This window comes from Hemiscyllium ocellatum, chromosome 18 (assembly GCF_020745735.1).
Source record: "Hemiscyllium ocellatum isolate sHemOce1 chromosome 18, sHemOce1.pat.X.cur, whole genome shotgun sequence".
NCBI lineage: Eukaryota > Metazoa > Chordata > Chondrichthyes > Orectolobiformes > Hemiscylliidae > Hemiscyllium > Hemiscyllium ocellatum.
This window is the reverse complement of record NC_083418.1, coordinates 15,539,951-15,561,959: the sequence shown is the minus strand read 5'-3', so window position 1 is coordinate 15,561,959 and position 22,009 is coordinate 15,539,951. Positions and strand designations below refer to the sequence as shown.

Below are 22,009 nucleotides of genomic sequence, written 5' to 3'. Positions count from 1 at the left end.
GCTCAGCATGGTTCTGAAGAGGTTACCAAATTGACACTTATTCAGGGGCAGCTTTTGATATAGAAATAGCATGGTGTGAAGCAACAGCAATGGGTTGGAAGGGATGTTTTAATTTTGTCTTGTAATAGTAAAATGTGGTTTTATGAATGAAAGAAAATATTGCATAGTGAATACAATTAACTGGTGAGCGAGTTAGTACAGAGTTACAAATGAATGAATGGGAATGCAGTAAATATCTCACAAAAGCAAATGCACCCCTCACATTCACTCAAGAGGTTGTACTGCTCACGTTTCATTCACGAAGAAAGGTGACAGTGAGCTTGCCTCAAAGAAATTTCTAGAGATTTTACCATTGTGTCAGTTAGGCCCAAAACATCAAATCACCTTCCTGGTAGCTTCTCCCATGAATCTCAAAGTCGTTACACTTCCTCAAGCCTCTACCCAAGCTATATATGAGCCAGTACTTGTCCCCTGGCATTTAAGATGTCCATACCATGGCATTGAGTCATACTGCATAACAAAATAAAGGCCCTTCGTCCATGTTGACTAAATTTTCCAAACTAAATGAGTGCCACTTGGCTGCATTTGGCCCATATCCCTCCCTGTTCATGTGCTTATCCAAGTGTTTTAAGTGTAACTGTGCCTGCATCTATCACTTCCTCTGACAGTTCATTCCACCGTGAGGTGGTACAAGGCTCTGTTCAAATCATATTTGGAATATTGAGCAATTTTGGGCCTTATGTTTATGATGAACAGTGTCCTTGTTTTGGAGGGGATCAAGATAAGGTTCACAAGAATGATCCAGCATGAGGGCTTGTTATATGATGGGTGTTGGAGGATGATGGATCTGTACTTTGATTTTAGAAGGATGATTAGGGAGGATCTCATTAAAACTTAAAATATTAAGAGGCCTGGATAGAGTGGACGTGGAGAAATTGTTTCCGAGTAAGAGAGACTAGGACTGAAAGGCAACAGCCTCGGAGAGAAAGTACGACTCCTTGGAACGGAGATGAAGAGGAATTTCTTCAGCCAGAGGATGCTGAATCTGTGAAACTCAGACACAGAATACTGTGGAGGCCAAGTCATTAACTGTCTTCAAGACATAGGTAGGTTCTTGATTAGGTAAAGGAAATCAAAGATTAAAGGGAGTGGGGTTAAGAAATATATTGACTGTGATCAAATGGCAGAGCAAGCTGAGTTGAATGGTTTAGTTCTGCTCCTATGTTTTTCATAGAATCCCTGATGTAGAAACAGGCCATCTGGCCCAACAAATCCACACTGTCTCTCCAAAGAGCATCCCATGCAGACACATCCTCCTATCCTAAGCCTGTCACCCTGCATTTCCCATGGCTAATGCACCTAACCTACACATCCCTGGACACTATGGGCAATTTTGTATGTCCATTTCACATAACTTCTACATCTTTGGACTGTGGGAGGCAACCAGAGCACTGCAGATGTGGGTAAGAAGTGCAACTCCACACAGACTGGTGCTGAAATCGAACCCAGGTCCCTGAGGCAGCAATGCTAACCACCGCTGCTTGTTTAGATCTGAGGGACAGGATGTACATGTATTTGGAAAGGCAAGGACTGATTAGGGATAGTCAGTATGGCTTTGTGTGGGAAATCATATCACACTTACTTGATTGAGTGTTTTGAAGTAACAAAGAGGATTGATGAGAGCAGAGAGGTGGACGTGATCTATACGGACTCCAGTAAGGCATTCGACAAGTTTCTCAAGGGAGACTGGTTAGTAAGGTTAGATCACATGAAATACAGGGAGAACTAGCTATTTAGAATTTTTTTAAAAAACTAGTGGAGGAAGGTTGCTTTTCAGACTGGAGGCCTGTAGTAAGTTTGCAGATGACACCAAACTTGGAGGTGTAATAGACAGTGAAGGTTACCTCAGGATACAACAGGATCTTGATCAGATGGGTTAATAGGCTAAGGAGTGGCAGATGGAGTTTAATTTAGGTAAATGAGATGCTGCATTTTGGAAAGGCAAATCAGAGCAGGACTTATACACTTAATGGTAAGGTCCTGGGGAATGATGCTGAACAACAAGACTTTAAAGCGCAGATTCCTTGTTCCTTGAAGTTAGAGTTGCAGGTAGGACGATAGCAAAGGCAGCATTTGGTATACTTGCCTTATTGGTCAGTGCTTTGATTATAGAGATGGGAGGTCATGTTGGGGCTGAACAGGACGTTAGTTAGGTCACTTTTGGTGATAATTCTGGTCTCCCTCCTATGAAAAGGATGGTGTGAAACTTGAAAGGGTTCAGAAAAGATTTACAGTTTTGTTGTCAGGGTTGGAGGATTTGAGCTATAGGGTAGAGGCTGAATAGGTTAGAGCAGCTTTCCCTGGAGTGTCAGAGGCTGAGGGGTGACTTTATAGCGGTTTATAAAATCATGGAAGGCACGAATTAGGTAAATAGATTTTAAATAGGTCATTTCCCAGGGATGAAAAATGTGTTGCTGGAAAAAAGCGCAGCAGGTCAGGCAGCATCCAAAGAGCAGGAGAATCGACATTTTGGGCATAAGCCCTTCTTCAGGAATGAGGAGTGTGTGCCAAGCAGGCTAAGATAAAAGGTAGGGAGGAGGGATTTGGGGGAGGGGCGTGGGAATGCGATATGTGGAAGGAGGTTAAGGTGAGGGTGATGGGCCGGAGGGGGTGGAGAGGTCAGAAAGAAGATTACAGGTCAAGAAGGCAGTGCTGAGTTCGAGGGTTGGGACTGAGATAAGGTGAGGAGAGGGGAAATGAGGAAGCTGGAGAAATTTGCATTCTCCAGCTTCCTCATTTCCCCTCCCCCCACCTTATCTCAGTCCCAACTCTTGGACTCAGCACCCCCTTCTTGACCTGCAATCTTCTTTCCGACCTCTCCGCCCCCTCCCCCTCTCCAGCCTATCACCCTCACCGTAACCTCCTTCTACATATCGCATTCCCAACGCCCCTCCCCCAAGTCCCTCCTCTCTACCTTTTATCTTAGCCTGCTTGGCACACCCTCCTCATTCCTGAAGAAGGGCTTATGCCCGAAACGTCGATTCTCCTGCTCCTTGGATGCTGCCTGACCTGCTACGCTTCTTCAGCAACATATTTTTCAGGTCTGATCTCCAGCATCTGCAGTCCTCACTTTCTCCTTTTCCCAGGGATGTGGAGAGTCTGAACCAGACGGCATTGGTTTAGGGTGAGAGGAAAAAAAATTAAAGTGGGACCAAAGGGGCAACGTTTTTATGCCGAGGATGTATGGAATGAACTGCCAGAGGAAGGGGAGGAGGCTGGTACAATTACAGCATTTAAAAGATATCTGGATGGGTATATGAATAGGAACTGTTTACAGGGATATGGGCCAAGTGCTGGCAAACGGGACTAGTTTTATTTAGGATATCTCGTCAGTGTTCACAAATTGGACCAAAGGATCTGTTTCTGTGCTATACATCAGTAACTGAATCTAAACCAAGCAGGGCAACAAGAGGGGAGAAAACAAGGATTGAAGTAAAGATGACAAAGAGATGGAGAAGCAAAAGTAAATAGTAGAAAAACAAACAAAGGGAGGGAAACAAATGGAGCCATAGTGCAAACAAAAGCTCAGATTACAAGGTGAATAAAAGCTTAGTTTCTTAACGCACAGAAAATTTGTCATACAGTAGGTGAATTAGCTGTGCAAACACTTTAGCGATAGTCTTTTGCAAAAATTATCATAATTCATGCACGTGTTCTTTAATATGAACTATTGCTATCCACTCATCAACCCTTTTAGCCAGGTTCCTTAATTCACATGTCAATTTGTATTTCATACCCTCATTCTTTACTTCAATTCAGGGTCGTAGTTTCATATTGGAGTGCTTCACACTCTATCTTAAATGGAGAATTAAATTGTATTATCATTGTTCTAACCCAAGGGACCTTGCACAAAAAAAAGATTTCCAATTTATCCTCAGTGTCTGAAGATTTAGAATCCTAGGTGGGACCCCTCGCTCTCAAGATCAATCAAAAGAATCACTAGGAGTACACTGTGTTTAAAGCAAGGTCATTAGTTTAATAAAGTAAGGCACCTTGACACAATTCTGTCCAGTAATAGATTAAAGCTTCTGTGCTCAGTGGCGAAATTGCACAATTACATTAAAAATTGCAGATGATTTACAGCAAGTTAATCCAATGATATTTCCTGAGAAACAGATTGTTTTACACACAAAATCATCCCATGCTTACTGGTTCGAATACCACATCACTGTCTTATGGTTCATATCATGAAAATTTCATTGTTTCCTCTTATCTCTAAATACAACCAACACAGCGAAGCATTAGTTCAAGTTCAGTGTCAAAGAAAAATTTAAAGCCATTTTGTGATGTTATTTTAAATTTAAAAGTCATTTTGTGGTTAATAAAAATCTACATATACTTGTTGCTCTGACAACAGCCTAAATTCAGGTTTTAGATCCTCATTTCTACCAATGCAGATTCCACAAAGAATTTTCTGAGCCAGTAAACATCCTCACTATTGCATTAGTTTCATCTTTTAATATAAAGCTACCTACCTCCTTTTGTTTTTTTGTCATCAATCCTAAATAAAGAATACAGGTACCCATTCTTGGTAACTGCAGCTATGTCACCGCTATTCCTACATGTTTTAGCTATTTGAGCTGCTAATTCATTAATCTCATTGCAAAACTCTGCACATTAAGACAAAGTCTTAGACTTGTCTTTTTCACTTTGCTATTCATCTTAACTTTTTGTGCTATGATCCCATTTGATTTCACCTTTGCTTTTTCTGCTTTTCACCTACTTACCTTTCTGGCTTTTGTTTCTATCCTTGCCTCTTCCTCCTCAGGTTCCCATTCTCCTGCCATTCTAGTTTAATTCCAACAGTGCAAGGAAGTGAAGCCCCTCCCTACTGAGGGCACAGATTCTGAGGAATGTGGGGATCAGTCTCAATGTCCCAAGAATCTGAACCCCTTCCTCCAGGCACATTCATGTGTGATATCCTGTTATTTTTATCTTTGCTGGCACATAGCATTGGTAGTAATCCTGAAACTATACAACTCTATTCTGCTGGTAGTACCTCTTTTTTCTACTTTAGTCAATATTGGTACAACCTTGGCCACTTGCTGTTCATCTTTCTTCAGACTGCCACATAGCTGTACATCTCAACACCTGGAACTATTGTAAAATTCAGTTTGTTGCTCTCCACTTCAGGAAAGGCTTCACTTGAATTCTCATGTGATTCTCCCACATTTCTTAGCATAGCCATATTGATCATATCCTGGGAAGACTTAGCCCATTATTTTTATATGGGGGCAACATGAGAGTTTCTCGGCAATAAGGTCCTACAAGTAATAATTAGATACATCTTGTTACATTGTATGAGGATAACTTCATGAAAATGTATTGCATTCTCCCATCTTAAACCTATGGAATCTTTTGTGGTCTTCGAAGAAGCAGAGGATAACCTTGACTTGAGGTTTCATCTAAAAGGTGGAGACCTGAAGTATTTACTTGAGCTGCATTAATATTCAAAATGCAAAGTCTGCACTTCATTACAAAGTTGTAAATGTTTTAGTTTAAAAAAGTTAGTTTTCATTGGTATGGACCAGGCCTGGACTGCCCCCTCCCTCAATATTTTAAGTAGCCTAGATCCTAACTTTATTTTAAAAAGGTATAAGGTGTTCCAGGTATGAAGGTTCCAGTTCATCAATCCAGCATTAAGCAAAATTTATTTAAACACTACAGTTGAAACACAAAGAAAGCAGAATTTAGAATAACTTAGCTATTGGAAAACTTAACTGACCCAATAAAGAACTTAACGAAGGATCTGTTCTAATATAGTAACATCCCACAACTACATCCCTTGGCAAAAAAAGTTGATTCAAACAGATTCTTATTGGCAGGAGGGAACAACATCCAGACAGATTTCACAGAAAGTTAATTAAAAATCATTCACAGAAGCTTCTACCCTTCTGGTACTCAGATCTTTGACTGCAACAGCTAAAAAAGCTAGAAAAACCCTGAACTGGAGAACTGGCCATTCCCCTTAAATTGTTAAATGGTTCTAGCTCCCTAGACTCTTCACCTTTACAACCCATCTTTAAACAAAGAAAAAAAAGTCAAGACAAAATAACCTTTCTAAAAGTGACAACGTTGTCACAACATTGGTGAATGAAATGGTAGTTGTGACATTTGTGATGATTATATACAATCAACTGTTAAATGGTTTTATTCTTTAATTGCAGATGTATTTAGCAGACGGCTAATCAAAAGATCTCTTGATGAGATTGCTATTTTAACGTGCATAAAGTTTTACCATAGTCACAAACACGAACCAGCCTTTATTGATGTTAATTCAGAGAAAGGGTAAGTTGCAAAATTCAGGTGTGTAACAAACATGTTAGTGTATTCAGTGATCTGTTATTTATGCCTAATAAAGTTTAAGATGTGATAGATGTGGAGATGCAGTGAACCAAGGACAGAGTACTTCAGTTTTGGGTATAAACTTGGGAATCTGGTGTAGATGGGGCACCTGCATCTTTGTTAAGTTCTTTTCAAGCTATAAATTTTTACGTCAGTTTTTCTCAAGATATAATACTCAGACTAGAACTTCAAAAGTCACACTAGTTAAAAAGCCTAGAATATGCCTCAAATTATGATTAAAGGAAAATGTTGGCTGAATAGGTATTAATTACTGTAACAGAAGTCTGACTTAGTACTTGCAATTTGTGTGTCAGTCACCAGCACTCTTATTAAAGCAAAAGAGTTTTGTAACCCAGACTGGGAGCACAGAGTAGGGCAAGGAACACATAGCTCAGCATATGAAGGCTAACTTGGTAATTTGATGCAGCTAGGAATGGAGTGTAAAAATGGTGCTGCTCTTTATACCTTTATCCAAACCCCAAAAGATGGTGAATATTCAAACGATTTAATGTGAGCAGGTAGGTGATTCGTCAGCATCCGAGGATGCAGCCCTCTGAACAAAGGCAATAGTTTTCACTGAGGAGTACAACTACTGCAATAAAATTTATAGCTTAACTAGTTAAATTATTTCAAATGACTGCAGATAATGGTTGAATGATGGTCTAAAATCTTATCAGTTGAGCAAAATACAATAACCATAATAAATGATGCGTAACACATAGAAGCTGGTAGATAACATTGTTATCCATTTCCACCTCCTGATGCTGCCTGGCTTGTTGTGTTCTTCCAGCCCCCTGCTTGTCTACCTCGGATTCCAGCATCTGCAGTTTTTTTTAAAAGTGTATAAAAAGTTGTGATGCAGATTTGGAGACCCAGAGGTAGCAATGGAGGAACCTTAGCATTTGTAATTTTCCAACTAGTTTTATTGTCTTTGAACTTTTGTTGTTGAAAGCAGGGACTATCAGATCATGGCACCATGATACAGAGAGGCATTCAAATGTAGGAGTCAAAAAAAGGGCATGATATAGTTAAAGGGGTACGTACTGTTCTATGAAGTCATAAAGGGAGCCCAAAAGGCTACCTTGTCTGCTTAGTGCCAGAATCTAAGGGCATCTCAATGCTGGAGAGGAATTTGAGAATAGGAGGGGTTGAGGTAGTTATTACAGCCCATCAGCATAGGTCAGGCTAGGAAAAGAAACTGCTAAGGAAGTATGAACAGCTCGATAATGAAGTATAAAAGATAGAATGTCTTCATTCTGAGACTATGTCCTCGGGTCCTGGTTTCTTGTAGAAGAATAATTTTCTCCAGTTTGGCTCTATCCAACTTCTTAATATTCTCTAAATTTTAATGAGATGTAGTTTTCCCCCCCCCCCATCCTTCTAAAATCCAAATAAAGGCCAAGAATCCATACCTGCTCCTCATACGACAAGCCCTTCATTGCTAGGATCATTGTGAACCTACTCTGAACCCTTTCCAGGAGAGTACATCTTTCCGGTGATATGGAACCCAACACTGCTCACAATGTTCTAAGTGCAGTCTGACCAGAGTCTTACATCCTCAGCAGTATACCTGTCATATTCTGACCCTCTTGAAATTCTATTTGCCTTCCTAACTGCCAACTGAACTTGCACGTTAACCTTAAGAGGATTCCAAACTAGTTAGACTCTTAAAGCTTCAGGTAACTGAAGTCTTTCTCCATTCAGAACATAATCTATGTCTCTATTCTTCTTACCAAAGTGCATAATTTCAGACACTTTCTGCCACTTCTTTGCCCATTCTCTTAACTTGTTTAAGTCCTTCTGCAGCCTTCCCTCTTGGTTTCTCCACCTAATTTTGTTTCATCTGCAAACTTAAACAATCCTCGTTCTTGGTTTCTTTGTCCAGATCATTGAGGTTCAATGTGAATGGTTGTGGTTTCAACACTGACCCTGCAGAACTTCATAAGCCACTAATCCCTTCTGAGAGTCAGCCAATCCTCTATCCATGCCAGCATCTTGCCACTAACGCCAGGGGTTATGTTATTTTGCAATCTCTTGTGCAGCACTTGTCAAAGGCCCTCTGGAGAAGCAAGCATACCATGTCCACTGGTTCACCTTTGTCTAACTTACTCATTACCTCCTCAAAAGGATCTAAGACTTATCAGACAAGACCTCCTCGACAAAGCAAGATGACTCAACCCTATTTTACAATGCACTTCCAAGTACTCTACAATTTCATACTTAATAATAGACTGTAAATTCTTACCATTGAACGAGGCCAGGCTATATTCGAATCAGTCCACTTACTGTTGTAAGGTTCTGGTGTTCTACTGCCGTCTTTCATTATGAAACTGATGCAAATTCCTCTAATGTTTATTTGTTCCCCATTATTACTGCTCCAGCAGTCCAATGAACTCTAGCCAGCCTGTCCCTCATGTTATTTGTAGTTACCTTTACTCAATTGTAATACTGTTACATCTGATTCTGGCTTCTCCCTCACAAACTACAAGGTGAATTCAATTATACTGTGGTCACTGTCCCCTAGGGGTGCTTTACCACAAGCTCCATAATCAAGTCTACCTCAATACTTATCATTAAATCCAGAGTTTCCTGTTTCCTCATGAACTTTACCACAAGCTACTCTAAACAAGCCTTCTGGAGGCTTTTCTTTGGATCTGCTACCATCCAGATTTCCCAGTCCACCTGCATACTGAAGTCCTTCATAATTATTGAATTGGTGCTTTCTTATATTTCTTGTGTCCCAATTTATTTTCTACCCCACATCCTGATTACTGTCAGGAGATCTTTAGGTAACTCACAGCAGGATCTTTTTATCCCTTTCTCAACTCTACCCAGACAGATTCTACACCATCCTTATATTGCTTCTTGCTATGGAAGAATTCTCATTTTCTCCTTCCCACTCCAAAAAAAAATACAAGGCATCCCAGTCCATCTGCTCTTGTGCCTGACCTTTCAATATCACACGTATCTTTGGATAATTCAGTTGCAGCCACATTTCTGCAATGCTTACAACTTCAACCTGCCAATTTCAATCTGTGCTTCAAGCTCATTTACCTTGTTTCATATCCTGCACACAGTTAAATACAACACTCTTACCCACACCCCTCTTAGTCATTCACTTATCTGCTGTGCCTGAAGTTAGATTCCTGTCCCTTTCCTTACTCAGTCCTAGAGTGGTGGAGGATTGCTTTTCAGACTGAAGTAGTGTGATCATCAGTGTGCCACATGGATCAGCACTGGGTCCGCTACTTGGTCATTTGTATGAATGATTTGGGCATGAGCATAGGAATATAGTTGGTAAGTTTGTCTATGACGCTGAAACTGGTGGTGTAATGGACAGCCAAGAAGGTTACCTCAGTTCAACAGGACCTTGATCAGATGGATCAGTGGGCTAAGGAGTGGCAGATGGAGTCTATTTTAGAAAAATAGGAGGTGCTCCATTTTGGAAAGGCAAATCAGGGCAGGACTTATACACTTAATGGTAAGGTCCTGGGGAGTGTTGCTGAACAAAGAGACTTTAGAACGCAGGTTCATAGTTCCTTAAACAGATTTTCAGGTAAGCAGGATAGTGAATATGGCATATGGTATTTTCCTTTATTGGAAAATGCATTGAGTGTAGGAGTTGGGAGGTTATGTTGCAGCTGTACAGGATGTTGGTTAGGCTACTTTTGGAACAACTCATTCAGTTCTGGTCTCCCTGCTATAGGAGGGATGTTGTGAAATTTGGAAAGGTTTAGAAAAGATTTATAAATATGTTGGAAGGTTTGTGCAATAGGGAGAGGCTGAATAGGCTGGGGCAGTTTTCCCCAGAGCATCAGAGATTGAAGTATGGCCTTATAGAAATTTATAAGATCATGGAGGAGCATAGATTGGCTATTCATCCTAAGTATTCCAGTATAGGGGTCCAAAACTAGAGAGCATAGTTTTAAGGTGAGAGAGGAAGATTTAAAATGAATCAGAGGAGCAACTTTTTCACACAGAAGGTAGTGCATGTATGGAATGAGCTGCCAGAGGAAGTGGTGGAGGCTATTAGAATTACAACGTTGGATAAGTACTTGAATAGGAAGGGTTTAGAGGGATATGGGCCAAGTGCTGACAAATAGGATGAGGTCACATTGAAATGTCTGGTAAGCACAGATAAGTTGATCAAAAGGGTCTGTTTCTGTGCTGTATAACTAGTTCTCCAATTTAATCAGAAAGCAATTTACATTATGGTGTTCAAATTAGCAGTAAATTACCAAGCAACAAACTTACTTTTTTTTGTCTTTTTATTGTTTCTGACCCCAAGTTTCCTCCCCTATTGATTAGTTCTGTCTTTATCTCTCTGGACTCCCAGAGAGTTTTTAGGCTTTGATTTTTGATTCCTGTTCACTGTGTCCTCCTTCACTAGCTCCTCTTTCTATACCCAAATACCTTATTTAGATATTAAAGACCAGAGTGAAAAGGAGGAACTGATCACTTTCTTCCTGTTGCAACTAAACTCCAGTTACACTCTAATGATTCATGGCAGCACTCCATTACAAACAAGGCATCACTGAAGGAGCCCTCATTTTGTAGCCCCTAATTCAAAGGCTTTTGGAATTGGATTAAACTGTTTGTCTAATTAATTCGCTTCTTGAGCACTTGTAAATTCCCATTTTAAAGATGCAATTAAGACCATAACACACAGGAGCAAAATTAGCCCATTCACCCCATTGAGTCTGCTCCACCTTTCCATCATGGCTAATAAGCTTCTCAATCCTATTCTCTGTATAATCCTGATTCCCTTAATAAACAAGAACTTATCTATCTCTGTCTTATGACTCCATAACTTGACCTCCACAGCCTACTGCGAGAGTTTGCTCCACAGATTCATTACTCTTTGGCTGAAAAAATTCCTCCTCATCTCAAAAATTAAAATGCTCCCAATCAAAAGAGCAACTTTTAGTTAAATGCTAAGTTAAAGAACAGACTACACTTTAGATTGAAATTAGTCCTTAAATGTAATTAATTTTTCCATAAAACATACACATTGAGTTTCTGTTTCACCAAACTCCAGATACACTCTAATACAACGAAGCAGTGCTTCAGTACAGACCTAAATTTAACCAAGTTAAAAATCACACAACAACAGGTTATAGTCCAACAGGTTTAATTGGAAGCACACTAGTTTTCGGAGCACCGCTCCTTCATCAGGTGATAGTGGAGGCAGAATTGTAAGGCACAGAATTTATAGCAAGAATTTACAGTGTGATGTAACTGAAATTGTACATTGAAAAATACCTTGATTGTCTATTGAGTTCTTTAGATTGATTCTAATCTAAAATGTGAGATAACAGAATTATTCAACACTACGGATTTCTTACAGAAATTCAGCACCGGCAACATTCCTCGCCACAATGGATGTTTCAGCACTCTGCACCAGCATCCCCCACAATGATGGCATTGCTGCAACAGCCTTAGTACTCAACACCAACAACTGCCAATCTCCAAACACCATCCTACAACTCATCTGCTTTATCCTCGATCACAACCTTTGACAACCAGTTCTTCACCCAGACACATTAGAACAGCCATGGGAGCCACATTTGCACCCCAATGTGCCAAAATCTTTATGCACAGGTTTGAATGAGACTTTTTCTCTAGGCAGGATCTCCAACCAACATTATACATCAGGTGCATCGATGACATTTTCTCCTTTGGACCCATGGCGAGGAGTTAGTGATAAAACTACAGTGATATCATCAATTTTCATCCAACCATCAAATTCACCATTGACTACTCTCGACTATTTGTCTCATTCTTGGACACATGCATCTCCATCAAGGATGGACACCTCTGCACCACACTCTACCGCAAAACATATTAAAACAGCCATCTCCTAGGGACAGGTCCTACGTGTACACCGGATCTGCTCAAATGAGGAGGAACATGAGAGGCACCTAGAAGTACTCAGGGATGCCCTCACAAGAACAAGATACGATGCTCAACTCATCGACGGCCAGTTCTGACGTGCCACAGCAAGGAACCATAATGACCTCCTCAGGAGACAGACATGTGCTGCAACTGACAGGGTACCCATCATTGTTCAGTTCTTCCCAGGAGCTGAAAAACTAAGCCATGTTCTTCGTGACCTGCAACACATTATCAATGAGAATGAGTACGTCACCAAGACCTTCCCCACACCTCCACTGCTTGACTTTAAACAACTACTAAACCTCAAACAAATCATTGTTCGTAGCAAGCTGCCCGGCTCTCGGGACAACTCCATACAACGCTGTCACGGTAGGCGCTGCAAGACGTGTCAGAGTGTGGACATGGATACCACCATTACACATGTGGGGACACCTCCCACCTTGTATGTGGCAGGTACTCCTGTAACTCAGCCAACGTTGTCTATCTTATATGTTGCAGATAAGGATGCCCGGAGGCATGGTACATTGGGGAAACTGAGCAAAGGCTACGACAACGGATGAATGGGCACCGCTCAACAATCAACAGACAGGAGGGTTCCCTCCAATTGGGGAGCACTTCAGTGGTCCAGGACATTCGACCTCAGACCTTCGGGTGACCATCCTCCAAGGCAGACTTCGGGACAGGCAGCAGCGAAAAGTGGCTGAGCAGAGGCTGATAGCTATATAGGGAGAGCCTCAATCGGGACCTTGGGTTCATGTCACATTACAGGTGACCACCATTGCACTATACAGACACACAGACACTTCTACACACACACATGTGTGCACACACATACACATGGACACACACCCTTACAGACACACACACTCCCACAGGTATCCTCTCAGAGACTTAGACCACTCTACACTCATGCACACACACATACACTCTCTCTCACACAGACACTCACACCCCCACCACCCTAGACATGCACACACACTCCCACATGCACCCCCTCACAGACTTAAGACACTCTACACTCACTACATACACACTCTCTCTCACAGTCAAAACCCCGAACCCAGACAAACAGACACAGTCAGGCACAAAGACCCACATGCACACACATATTTTGTGGGGTGAATTTGTACTTGCAGAGTTACATTGTACTTTGCTCAAAAACTGCATGAATTCATGTAAAACTCTGTTATCTCATTTTTTAGATTGGAATCAATCTAAACATCATGGCATAGACAGAGAACACAGGGGACGAACACCTTCAACATCTTGTCTAGCTAACATCAATTGTTACAGCTAACCTGAGAATGCAACTTTTAAAAAAAGGTTTTGTGATTTACACATGAAAGAAGTGAAACTATCATGGTATTCGAACAGATGAAAGAACTCAATAGACAATCAAGGTATTTTTCAATGTACAATTTCAGTTACATCACACTGTAAATTCTTGCTATAAATTCTGTGCCTTACAATTCTGCCTCCACTATCACCTGATGAAGGAGCGTCGCTCCGAAAACTAGTGTGCTTCCAATTAAACCTGTTGGACTATAACCTGTTGTTGTGTGATTTTTAACTTTGTACACCCCAGTCCAACACCGGCATCTCCAAATCATAAATTTAACCAAGTACTCTAATGCAGTCACACCAAAGCACTGTCGTACACAGGCTTGTCTATTTTAATATTCAATTCCATTTTGCGATAATGTCTAACATTCCATTTGCCTTCCTAATTATATCCTGTATCTGCATGCTAAGTTTTTAAGTTTCATGTACAAGGATACAGATATCCATTCCTATTGCAGAATTCTGCAGTCTGTTTTCATTTCAATAATATTTTTCACAATTCTTCAAGCCACATTTTTTCCACAATATGCTCCAGCTGCCATTTTTTCTCATCTAGTTAACTTATCAGTATCCTTTTGCAAATTAGTATGTATAAGCTCTCCATTATGCATGTTTCCTGGTCAACTTCAAAGAAAATGTCAGGAAATAATGGAAGTGAAAAAATGATTAGATATTGCACATTTTACAGTAATGCCAAAAATAAAAAAACACCCTCACTGGATTCAAAAGAAATATTAGTTAATTCAGATTCGTCTCTCGAGCTTGCCCTACTAATCGTTAAGGTCATGGTTGATCTGATGTGGCTTTAACTCCACTTTCCAGTATGTCTTCTCACACCCCTAAACTGTCTTGTCAAAAACCTGTCTAACTCAACCTTAGATATACTCAATCATGCATCCTTCAAAGCTCATGTGGCCTCTGAAAGAGAGATGCTTTCCCATCTCAGTATGAGGTAGGAGATCCCATGTGCTGCATTTTATATGGTGGAATATTGATGGGATGTTAATCATATCCCAGTAGAGAGGTTGGTTGGCTACTTGACTTTAAAAGGGCTGCTTCATAGTGGTGATATGCAGGCTTTAACAAAGTGAGAGTCAGACTACTGTTTTCAAAGTCGAAGAATGTGGTGCTGGAAAAGCACAGCCAGTTCGGCAGCATCTGAGGAACAAGCGAATCAGCATTTTGAACATAAGCCCTTTATCTGGGATAAGTCCTGCCTTTGACAACTACAGGCCATGAGAGGAACATCCATAGATATTGGAGTTCAAGATAAGTCAGATGATTTTAGTTTGGGAGGGATTTCTAACCCCACCAAGAGAGCTAAGAGGGAGGAATTGGGTGCCAGGGACCAGTGGGTTGACACAATGTGGGTATATTTGTGTAGTTGCCCTGATTGCTATTGCAGATACTCACCCTGATGTGTTTTACCCAGATTTGGGAAAGTCAGCAAACATGGCATTTCTTTCCATCTTACCTGGCCAGTAGAGGTAGGAAAATGCCCTTGAGTAGCTTTTAATTGGAAAGGACCTCAATAAGCCTAAGGAAGGTTAAGACGCCCGAAGCTTACCTGCACTGTTATATAGGGGCTACATCTGGTGTGAGTGGGAAGCTGAGGGACTAGCCAATTATTATGTTTTACATGTCCACTTGCCCACAAATTCACTGGCAGGGTACTGTAAAATTCAGTTGTTTTTAATTTATTCATTCACGGGATGAGTCCATTGGTTGGTCCAGCATTTATTTCCCATCCCTAATTGCCCAGAGGACTGGAATCACATGCAGGCCAGACCAGGTAAGGATGGCAGTTTCCTTCCCTAAAGGGCATTAGTGAACGAGCTGGATTTAACACTGGCAATCAATTCATGGTCATCCTTAAACTCTTAATTCCAGATTTTTATTGAATTCAAATTTCCATGCCATGGCAGAATCTGAACCCAGGTCCCCAGAACATTTCCTGGATCGCTAGATTAATGGTCCAGCAATAATATCACTAGGCCATCACCTCCCCCTAGTTTGAGGCTGTGCCTCTAAGTTCTAGTTTGCCTTTTGTTTACTCTAAGCTCTAGAGAAAACATTTTCTCGGTGCATACCATTTAAAGATCATCTGTCATTTTTCTAAACTCCAATGTCCATCCTACTCAATTTTCTCAAACCTGAAGAGCAGTTCTTCTTCCAAGGAATCAGCCTTTTATTCTGAACTAAATTCTGTCCAAATACATCCTTCCATGAAGTAAAGTAACCAAAACTGCCCACAGTACTCTAGGCATCATCTCACCAACCATGCAACCAGACACAGCTACTTTTATACTCCATTTCCTTGCCATGAACATCAATGTTAAATTTGCCTCCTAATTATTTCCTGTACCTGCTGACTTTTAATGATTTATGTTCAAGGATGCTCATGTTCTTTTATAATACAGCATTTTGCTATCTTTTAATTTAAATTATGTTGTTGCTTTCTCCATGTCAAAGTGAGTGATCTCACTTTTTCCCATACAATATTCTATATGCAAAGTTTTGCCCGACTTAATCTATCTATGTAACATCTCAGATTCTTTGTATCTTCCTCCCAACTTGTTTTACTACTCGTGTTTGGATTGTCTGCAAATGTGTCTGCAATAGAGTCTTTCTCTTCATCCAGTAATTATTTTATTCATAAATATTTCGACCCAACATGGATCCTTCACTGCTTCCTATTTAAAGTTTGCTAAACTGAAAGTCATTCATTTATCCCAGTTCTCTTTCCAGTTAGTTGGTCTATTTTTTTAAAATCCTTGTCATAATATAACTTCAAGTGCTTTGCGCTCTTACCTTGTGCAGTAACCATTTATACAGTATGGCCCTTTCTGCTACAATGCTGCAGCTGCATTCTTGTGTGACCTTGCTCTACAGAAAATTGTGCAATAAAAATAAAAGGCTTATGGAAAAAGTAGGGCCAGTGTCAGACCACCAAACATGTTACTTGAAATCAAAACAACACAAAGGATAACACAGTATAAATAAATGTTAAATTTATATGTAATAATGAAATAATACAGTAAATTTAGCACATAATTTTGAAAAAAAATTGAAGATAACTTGATGGGGGGAGGAGGGTGGTTTTGAGGTTGCTGTTATTAAGACATGAGGGTCATCATCATCATCATCTTCACGTGCAGTTGTGTTGCAACAAATGGACAAAAAATAGGTAATCCAAAAGGGGATGTCAGTAGTTCATTGTCTTCTGAATTTTTCTTAGGGATTGACTTAAAAAAGACTTTCCTGCTTTGCCATTTTGCTTCTTTCATACATAAGCTGTTCATAGGGTGCCAGATAAGACCTTATCCCATGATCTGGTTTCCTGCTGCTAAATTGAGTGAAGTACAGGGAAATTGTTGCTTTTTCTGAAAGGTGTATCTGGGGCTTTGGGTAGTGAGAAGGGAGGACATGAGCAGGCAGATCTTGCATCTTCTCCAATTTGTCTGGAAGGTGCAACAGCGTCTAATTTTTTTACAGCCTTCAGGACTCGATATCAAGTTCAATAATTTTCAAACCTGAACACCTTCCATGTCCACTCCCCCATCTCAGGCCCTATCACCACATGGTCTACTTAAAAATTCACAAAGCCAACCCTCCTACAATCCAATTCGCCAATACTGATGTGCTGCCACACAAAGATATATTATATTTGGAGAAAAGACAAAAGGAAGATATATTAAAGTCACTGGGACATTTAGGGAAATGAGGAGGAATATACTCCTGGATGTACTAGTCCAGAAATGATGTGAGCATAAGAAAATCAATGCAGTGAAACAGCATCCTTATCTGTCTTGAGATTCAGTACATACTGCGAAGTCACCTGATGAACCTAGCTACAGCAGTTGTAATGTTTGTTCCTTAACCAGATAGATCAACTTTATCAATGTCTACTGATGCCTTTTGGGCCTAAAAATTTCATAGCTACATTCAGCAATCTTATGAATCAAATCATAGTTGAAGATCCTAACTGCATAGTTTATCTAGACAATGCTGTAACACATGAAAAGAACATTTCATTAAAGGACTTGGTTAAATAGGTGCGGTTAGCTAGTTTAGTAATCAACCTTGTCAAGAGTGAATTTGGAAAAGTGTGGGTAACGTACCTCACAGAATCATAGAATTGTTACAATGTACAAGAAGGCTATTCAGCCCATCATGATGTTTGTGATGCCTTAGATAGTGTTTTTGGAATCCTTGAGGGGGAGGAGAAGCAGCCCCAAGACTTGGTCCACATAGACACTGTCGACATAGGTAGAAAAGCGATGAGGATTTAAGGCAGAAATTCAGGAAGCTAGGGTGGAAACTTAGTGCCAGAACAAACAGAGTTGGTATCTCTGGTTTGTTGCTCGTGCTCCATGCTAGAGAAGTGAGGAATAGGGAGAGAGAGGATTTGAACACGTAGCTACAGGGATGATGCAGGAGGGAGGGTTTCGGATATCTTGAAAATTGGGGCTCATTATAGGGTAGGTGGGACCTCTACAAAAAGGATGGTCTACACTTGAACCAGAGGGGTACCGATGTTCTGTGGGTTGGGGGAGAATATTTGCTAATGTTCTTTGTTTAACTAATTCAGCCAAGGGATAGAAACCTAAATTATAGTTCCAGTGCCCAGGAGATTGAGAGCAGTGAGGTCAGAAATGAGGTTTCAAGGTAGCAAGAGTTCACCAGCAAGCAGGAAGGTGGTTTGAAGTGTGCCTACTTCAACATCAGGAGCTTCCGGAATAAGGTGGGTGAACTTGCAGTATGGGTTGGTACCTGGGACTTCGATGTTGTAGCCATTTCGCAGACATGGATAGAGCAGGGACAGGAATGTTCGTTGCAGATTCTGGGATTTAGGTGTTTCCGTAAGAACAGAGGGAGATGTGGTATTGTTAGGCAAGGACAGTATTACAGTTGCAAAAAATACCTCTGAGGACCTGTCTACTGAGGTAGTATGGGCTGGGGTTAGAGACAGGAAAGGAGAGGTCACCACGTTGTGAATTTTCTAAAGGCCTCTGAATAGTTGCCGAGGAAAGGATAGCAAAGATGATACTAGCTAGGAGCGAGAGTAACATAGTAGTTGTTATGGGGTCTTTAACATTCCAAATATTGCCTGGAAATACTGTAGTTCAAGAACTTTAGTTGTGTCAGTTTTTGTCCGATGTGTACAGGATGTGACACAGTATGTAGACAAGTCAACAAGGGGCAAAGCAACATTGGATTTGGTACTGGGTAATGAACCTGCCCCGGTGTTAGATTTGGAGGTAGGTGAGCACTTTGGTGATGGTGCCAACATTTGGTTATGTTTACTTTAGTAATGGAAAGGGATAGATATATATCGCAGGGCAAGAGTTACTGCTGGGCTAAAGGCAATTTTGATGCGATTAGGCAAGATTTAGGATGCATAGTTGGGGAAGGGACTGCAGAGGATGGGCACAATTGAAATGTGAAGCTTATTCAAGGAACAGCTATTGCTTGTCTTTGATAAGTATATACCGGTCTGGCAGAAAGGGAGTGGTTGAGCAAGGGAACTGTGGATTACTAAAGAAGTTGAATCTCTTATCAAGAGGAAGAAGCGGCTTATGTTAGGTTGAGACATGAACGCTCAGTTAGGGTGCTTGAGAGTTACAAGTTAGCCAGGAAAGACCTAAAAAGACAGCTAAGAAGAGCCAGGAAGGGACATGAGAAGTCGTTAGCAAATAGGATCAAGGAAAACCCTAAAGCTTTCTATAGGTATATCAAGGATAAAAGAACGATGAGAGTAAGATTAGGGCCAATCAAGGATAGCAGTGGGAAGTTGTGCACGGAGTCCAAGAAGATAGGGGAAGTGCTAAATGAATATTTTCATCAGTATTCACATTGGAAAAGGACAATGTTGTTGAGAATACTGAGGTGCAGGCTACTAGACTAGATGGGATTGAGGTTCACAAGGAAGTGATGTTAACAATTCCCCGGGGCTAGATAGGATTCATCCTTGGATTCACTGGGAAGCCAGGGAGGAGATTGCAGAGTCTTTGGCTTTGATCTCTATGTCATCATTGTCTACAGGAATAGTACCAGAAGACTGGAGGATAGCAAATGTTTTCCCCTTGTTCAAGAAAGGGCGTAGGGACAACCCTGGTAATATTAGAACAATGAGCCTCACTTTGGTTGTGGGTAAAGTGTTGGAAAAGGTTATAAGAGAGAAGATTTATAATCATCTGGAGGGGAATAAATTGATTAGGGATCGTCAACACGATTTTGTGAAGGGTAGGTTGTGCATCACAACCTTATTGGGTTCTTTGAGATGGTGATCAAACAGGTGGATGAGGATAAAGTGATTGATGTGTGTATATGGATTTCAGTAAGGCATTTGATAAGGTTCCCCATGGTAGGCTATTGCACAAAATATGGAGACATGGGATTGAGGGTGATTTAGCAGTTTGGATCAGAAATTGGCTAGCTAAGAAAGACAGTGTCGTAGTTAATGGGAAATGTTCATCCTGGAGTTCGGTTACTAGTGGTGTACCCCAAGGATCTGTTTTGGGGTCACTGCTGTTGGTCATTTTTACAAAATGACCTGGATTAGGGCGTAGAAGGATGGGTTAGTAAATTTGCGGATGACGCTAAGATAGTGCTGAAGGATGTTGCAGGTTCTCAGAGGGACATCGATAACCTGCAGAGCTGGGCTAAGGTGGCAAATGGAGTTTAATGCAGAAAAGTGTGAGGTGATTCACTTCAGAAGGAGCAACAGGAATAAATACTACTGGGCTAATGATAAGATTCTTGGTAGTGCTGATGAGCAGAGAGATCTTGATGTCCATGTACGTAGATCCCTGAAAGTTACCATCTAAGTTGATAGGGTTGTTAAGAAGGCATGCAGTGTGTCAGCTTTTATTGGTAGAGGGATTGAGTTTCGGAGCCACGAAGTCATGCTGCAGCTGTACAAACCTCTGATGCGGCTAAACTTGGAGTATTGCGTATAGTTCTGGTCACCGCATTATAAGAAGGATGTGAAAGCTTTGGAAAGGGTTCAGAGGAGATTTACTTGGATGTTACCTGGTATAGAAGGAAGGTCTTATGAGGAAAGGCTGAGAGACTTGAGGCTGTTTCTTTACAGCAAAGAAGGTAGAGAGATGACTTAATTGAGACATAAGATATTATGAAAGTGTAGAAGTGTACTGCACCTTTAAGAAAGTTAAAAGCTCCCAGAACTACCTGACAGCACCAAGTGTTCTGAACAAGATACAATGTAACTATTTAGTCCAGCAGCTAGTACAGTGATTGCCAGGCGACAAAAAACAAATTTAAATTGGGCCAATCAGTTTAAATTATACCCCAAAAAAAACCAGACTCCAATCAAGTTTGAACTTAGTATATTGACAATATTAAAAGCCACTCAATTCAGTCCAATGTTTTGGGGTCTAAGACCGTGAAAACCTGAACAGTTGAGGGAGAATTGCCAAGCCACCAATATCTGCAGACTGCCCAGAAAATTAGCTGTCTTAAAAGTACATTTGTTTATCAAACATCTGTAAAAGAGAAATCCTAAGAAGAAGAAAATCTGCAGAAGAAGATACAAAAGGAAGATTTGACAGCTGCCTGGTTTTGAAATTTGAATTTTGGTAAACTTTAATTGAGGGTTTTATCAGATTAGTATTCTAGAAAAGAAAGTAAAAGATAGGTTAGAGGAAGGAATTGTAAATAGTTGTTGGTTAATTATTCTCTGTTGTACTTTTAAGAAATAAAGTTGTAAATATTTACTTTAAATTGTTCTTAGCCTCTTGAATTTTCACAGATTACTGCACGGGATATTTTTTTTCTGTGTTGCTGGTTTAAAATTAACAGCTGCAAATGTGTTGCTGGTCAAAGCACAGCAGGTTAGGCAGCATCTCAGGAATAGAGAATTCGACGTTTCGAGCATAAGCCCTTCATCAGGAATAAGAGAGAGAGAGCCAAGCAGGCTGAGATAAAAGGTAGGGAGGAGGGACTAGGGGGAGGGGCGAAGGTTTACCCTATGTCATAACAATAAGATAATCAGAGGATTAGATATGGTGGACAGTGAGAGCTTTTTTCCTCAGATGGTGATGGCTTGCACGAGGGGACATAACTTTAGATTGAGGGGTGATAGATATAGACAGATGTCAGAGATAATTTCTTTAGTCAAACAGTAGTAGGAGTGTGGAATGCACTGCCTGTAACAGTAGTAGACTTGCCAACTTCAAGGGCATTTAGATGGTCATTGGATAAACGTATGGATGAAAATGGAATAGTGTAGAATAAATAGGCTTCAGATTTCCACAGGTTGGCACAACATTGAGAGCCACACTGCGCTGTAATGTTCTATGTCCTATTGTGTCTGCACCAGCTAGGACATATCACAGGACAAGGC

General features: G+C 40.6%; 1 protein-coding gene across 1 annotated transcript in view; it reads left to right on the top strand.

Annotated features, from left to right (window-relative positions):
- The window catches only part of LOC132824534 (low choriolytic enzyme-like), a 169,354-nt gene that overhangs the window by 79,884 nt on the left and 67,461 nt on the right, over positions 1 to 22,009 (top strand). The window contains exon 6 of the mRNA XM_060839167.1: positions 6,228 to 6,348. Within this exon, the coding sequence (XP_060695150.1) occupies positions 6,228 to 6,348 (121 nt within the window). The remainder of the gene's footprint in view (positions 1 to 6,227; positions 6,349 to 22,009) is intronic.